This window comes from Montipora foliosa, chromosome 8 (assembly GCF_036669935.1).
Source record: "Montipora foliosa isolate CH-2021 chromosome 8, ASM3666993v2, whole genome shotgun sequence".
Classification (NCBI taxonomy): Eukaryota; Metazoa; Cnidaria; class Anthozoa; order Scleractinia; family Acroporidae; genus Montipora; species Montipora foliosa.
The window spans coordinates 43,970,485-43,975,484 of NC_090876.1; the positions used below are offsets into that span (position 1 = coordinate 43,970,485).

General features: G+C 41.7%; 2 protein-coding genes across 2 annotated transcripts in view; both read left to right on the plus strand.

The window, feature by feature from the left end:
* Positions 1-1,196: 1,196 nt before the first annotated feature.
* Positions 1,197-2,462, plus strand: LOC137968856 (uncharacterized). The gene has a single exon (XM_068815328.1). The coding sequence runs from the start codon at positions 1,197-1,199 to the stop codon at positions 2,460-2,462; it is 1,266 nt and encodes a 421-aa protein (XP_068671429.1).
* Positions 2,463-2,528: 66 nt separating this feature from the next.
* Positions 2,529-5,000, plus strand: part of LOC137968857 (uncharacterized) — a 4,338-nt gene continuing 1,866 nt past the window's right edge. Inside the window, exon 1 of the mRNA XM_068815329.1 lies at positions 2,529-5,000. This exon is cut by the window's right edge and continues 1,866 nt beyond it. Within this exon, the coding sequence (XP_068671430.1) occupies positions 2,529-5,000 (2,472 nt within the window).

Genomic DNA, 5,000 nt, shown 5'->3' on the forward strand with positions numbered 1-5,000 from the left:
TTATAAGGCTTTGTATCACCAGGGTTTCGATATGCCTCCATCTCCAGTAGTAATCGGTGGTTTACAACCAATCTCCAGAGACACATATGACGATGCTGCAAATGATCTTTATATATTGCTGGTGGACGAACAAAAGGAGTTAATGAGAGATCTATTGTTTAGCGGTGATGACGTAAAATGAAAACCAGCTATTGTGGTTTCCCCGATTGTTAACAATCAGATCTTTTTGGATTGAAGCTGCTTTCATTGGAGAAAGTGAGAAACGAGAGATATATCTTAGATCTCACGTTATACGGAAGTCCAGAATCATTTGTTGGGGCAAGTGTTTTCACAGCTGCATTACAGGCAGAATGTTGTTGCTTATTGTTTGTGATGAGATCTACATTGTTGATCTACTGGACTGGTAAGAAACTTACAGCTTTAAATATAGAAAGCTTAAGACATAGATGATAGTTTGTTATTGTGCATCGAATTATCTTTTCTACTGCATACACACATCGATCTTTGTAACCACCACCAGTACTATAGACGGCAGCGTAATATACATGTATCAACACTGAATTTTATATACATGTGTAGTATAGCCGGACCCTTTGCATAAATGGCGCCCACATTTGAATAACAATACTTGATACATCCTTAGCCTCATGTTTATGTTTCAAGACAAAGGATTTTTCTCATGAATGTGAGGCTAAGGATGTATCAAGTATTGTTATTCAAATTTGGGCGCCATTTATGCAAAGGGTCTATGCAATAATTTATTGGGCACATTTTCCTTTAGAATATTGTTTTGAAATCGTTCTTTGTATTTTGAATTATACATGTTACAGCCCGTACTCGTTCTGGAAGAGTTACAAAGAAGCCCGAGAGACTGGACCTGTGAATAGTTATACTAACCCCACCCTAGTGTGTAGGACGTAGAGTGTCATGTGACTTTCGTTGTTGTTCCCGCTCTTGTTATCGAAGGTTTTTGTACGTCTAGCATTTCGCTCGTATACATCCCCTTTGTAAATCGATGTGTAGCCGAGTCCAGTGGATTAAAGTTGTGTTACGCTTCAGTGTCTCGTCGTAAATCCTAACATGGTCCTTCACAGCCGGAGAAAAGGAGATAGAAAAGGAGATATTTCAGCAGTAAATTTGTAATTCTTTGCAAGGTCGTCAGTTGCAACCACATGGCCACCGGTTCCTCGAGCAAAATGGAAGACTTATCTCAACTCACAGTCGATCAAATTCGTGAAATGCTTGGAAAAAAAGGATTGCCGACTACTGGAAAGAGAAAAGTCTTACTGGAAAGGTTAGCGAACGCTCAGCGTGATTCGAAGTCAAATGTTATTGCACCAGAATTAAAGGAAGGTTCGAATTTCGCCGAAGCTTCGAAGGAACCTCTTCAAGTGAAAAGTGAAGTTGAAATTCAGGAGGTTAGTTCGATTAGACGTAAAGCCAGAGCCTTGCAAATGGATATGGATGCGTTGATTCAGGATATTTTGTATCTAAGTCAAAATGCAAGCAACAAAATCAAAGTACAATTGAGAATTGAAAGGCTAACTGTGTACCGTGAGAATTATCTTCAACTGAGAAATGAATTAATCGCGCTTGTTGCAGAGGATATGATGGAGGAGGAACTCCGAAGATGGGGAAAACTTCTGAGTGAAGTAGATAAAGCTGTGGATGCTGCTCATGAATTCCTAAATAAAGATTGCGATGTGGGAGATCACTCCTCGAAGGATATTGCATACAGTGACAGTCGTGTATCCTCAAATCTGAAATTACCGAGAATTGAGTTGCCAAAGTTTAATGGCGATGTGTTGAAATTTCAAAACTTCTGGGATCAGTTTGAAGCTGCAGTGCATAACAATGTTGATTTACCAAATGTTCAGAAGTTTACTTATCTACGCTCGGTGCTAACTGGAAATGCCTTGAAAGCAATAGACGGATATGAAGTAACCGGAGCAAATTATGAAGCAGCTGTTGAATGCCTTAAACACAGGTATGGAAGAAAACGTATGATCATCTCATTTCTAGTGAAATCTATCATCAAGATGGATGCTAAGTCAGTTGTTAATGCATCCTCCCTCAGAGATCTCTATGATACCTTTATGAACAGAACTAGAGCTTTAGAGGCTCTTGGAGAAGATCCAATGAGCCATGGATGTATTTTGTTACCCCTTTTTGAGACCAAGTTACCACCTCAGTTATTGGAAAAATGGGAGTTGACACTTGCAGACACTCAAGAAGATGAAATAAGCCTTGAATTGTTCTTTAAATTTCTTAACCGACAAGTTGTGTCCAAAGAAGCAGGAGAAAGAAGTTCAAATGGGAACATCACCCCAGGCAATCACAGTTTTGATAAAGGTAAAGAAAACCGAAGAAAGTCTTTATCTCCCAAAATGGGTGGTGAGAATGAGATGTATACTGCTTCTGCACTACTTGGTGAAAAAGAAGTAAAAACAGCCAAATTGTAATTTCTGCAAGGCAGATCATGACTCACAAAATTGCCCAATGTTTAATGAAAAATCACTTGATGGTAGATGGAAACTAGTGCAAGAGAACAAACTGTGTTTCAATTGTTTAAATCTAGCAACCACAAGCACTTCTCCAGAATTTGTCGCCATCCTAAGTGTTCTGTAGCGAATTGTGGTCACCGACATCACTGGTTATTGCATGGGCAGCAGTCAGTTGTTACACCTCGGCACCTAAGCAACACTAGTTTAAGTGGATTGGCTTCAACTAAGCCTGCATTACCTATGAGAGAAACACTCCTACAGACAGCATTGGCCAGGTTAATTGTTAAGGGTCAAGAAATGACAGTCCGTGTTTTACTAGATTCAGGGAGTCAACGTTCGTATATACGAAAGAACATTGCAGAGGCCCTTGACCTGCAAGGTCCCTCAGAGCTATTAAGTGTCACAACGCTAGGTGGGGAAACCAGCGAAACGAAAAGATTCCAAAGAGTGAAATTTACCCTTTCACCAATTAAGGGAGATTCAAAGGTGGAGATAGAGGCCCTTTCTATTTCCAAAATTTGTAATCCTCTCGGGCCAGTACAGATGGACTTCCATAAGAACTCTCATCTTCAAGGCTTAACTCTTGCAGATAGTTATCCTCGTGGTTCAGTTCAAGTAGATGTTCTTATTGGTGCAGACCACTACTACTCATTTGTGACTGGGGTCTGTAAGAGAGGTAGTTCCAGTGAGTCACTTGTTGCTGTTGAATCTTGCCTCGGCTGGATTGTCACGGGACAAGTAAACCGCCAATCAAGGCAAACTTCATCCATGCTGACAGTTGTAGAAAACGGTGGAGTTAACGAAACATTGAAAAGATTCTGGGAACTGGAATCAATTGGTATTGCAGAGAACGAGGACCCTGTTATGTCACAAGAGGAAGAATGTGCTGTTGCTGACTTCAATAGAGGATTGAACTTTGATGGACATAACTATGAGCTGCGACTACCATGGAAACGAGATCCTCCAAAGCTAGAAAGTAATTATGCACAAGCTTTGAGACGCCTGGAAAGTGTTGAAAGAAAGTTAAAGCAAGACCCTGTGAAAGCTAAGGCTTACAAAACAGCGATCAACGAATATGTAGAGAAAGGTTTTGCAGAGGAAGTACCTGATCAGAGTGATGACAATGGAACTGTGCGGTACTTACCGCATCATGCTGTATTTCGTGATGACAAAAGAACGACAAAATGCAGAATCGTATTTGATGCTTCCGCACGAGAAGGAGGTGATGCCTCCCTTAACGATTGTATTCTTCCTGGTCCTCCTTTACAGCCGAACCTTGCATCTGTACTGATTCGATTTAGAACACACAAAATTGGTCTCATAGCAGACATTGAAAAGATGTTTCTGCAAGTCAAACTAGCACCAGAGGACAGAGATGTTCACCGCTACCTGTGGAGAGATTTACGGCCTAACGAAGCACCAAAGGTGTACAGAATGCAGAGATTGACTTTCGGTGTGAACGCAAGTCCTTTCCTTGCAATTGCTACAGTCCATGCTCATGTAAACAAATACAAAGAAATGTCCCCGTATGCAGTAGAAGAAATTTTACAAAATATGTATGTCGATGACTGCCTGACAGGAGCCGATACAGTAGATTCAACTTTGAAGCTTCAACAAGAAATGTCAGAAATTATGATGACAGCAGCATTCAATTTGACCAAGTGGGCAAGTAACTCAGAGCTAGTAATGGATGCTATTGACCCAGCTAAAAGAGCCTCATCGCCATTTGTGGAGTTCAATTCGAGCGACCCCCTAAAAGCACTTGGCGTGTCCTGGGACTTGAACTCTGACCACTTTAGATTCCTCGCACCGAGTGGAATCATCTCATCCCATGATCCAATGTCAAAGAGAAGTCTACTTAGTATGGCATCGAAAATGTTTGACCCACTGGGACTGATATCACCCTTCACTGTTAGAGCCAAAATCCTTTTCCAAGAGTTGTGGTTGAAAGGATTACAGTGGGATGACCCGTTAGATAGCGACACTAAAGCAAAGTGGTTAAGTTGGAAGTCTGAGTCGTTGCAGCTAAAGGATGTGACTATCCCTCGATGCTTCGGAAATGGTATTACGCAAGACTCTGTGGTAGAGGTGCATGGTTTTGGAGATGCTTCCCCCAAGGCGTATGGAGCAGCAGTGTACATTCGAATAAGAGACAAGCAAGACAATGTATCCTCACAGCTGGTAATATCCAAGTCCAGAGTCGCGCCCATTAAGAAGGTGTCACTTCCAAGGCTGGAACTTTTAGCAGCAGTTGTAAATGCCAGGTTGCTAAAATTTGTTGTAGGGGCTTTGCCAATGAAGGTGGCTAGGGTTGTGTGTTGGTCAGATAGTATGGTGGCGCTGCATTGGATAAAAGGGCAGAGTTCTTCCTGGAAGCCATTTGTTGCCAATCGTGTGGCTGAGGTACAGTCAACGTGGGATCCTGAGTGTTGGAGGTATTGTGGAAGTAAGGAGAATCCTGCAGACTTGTTGACGCGTGGGTTAAGCTGTAGTGAT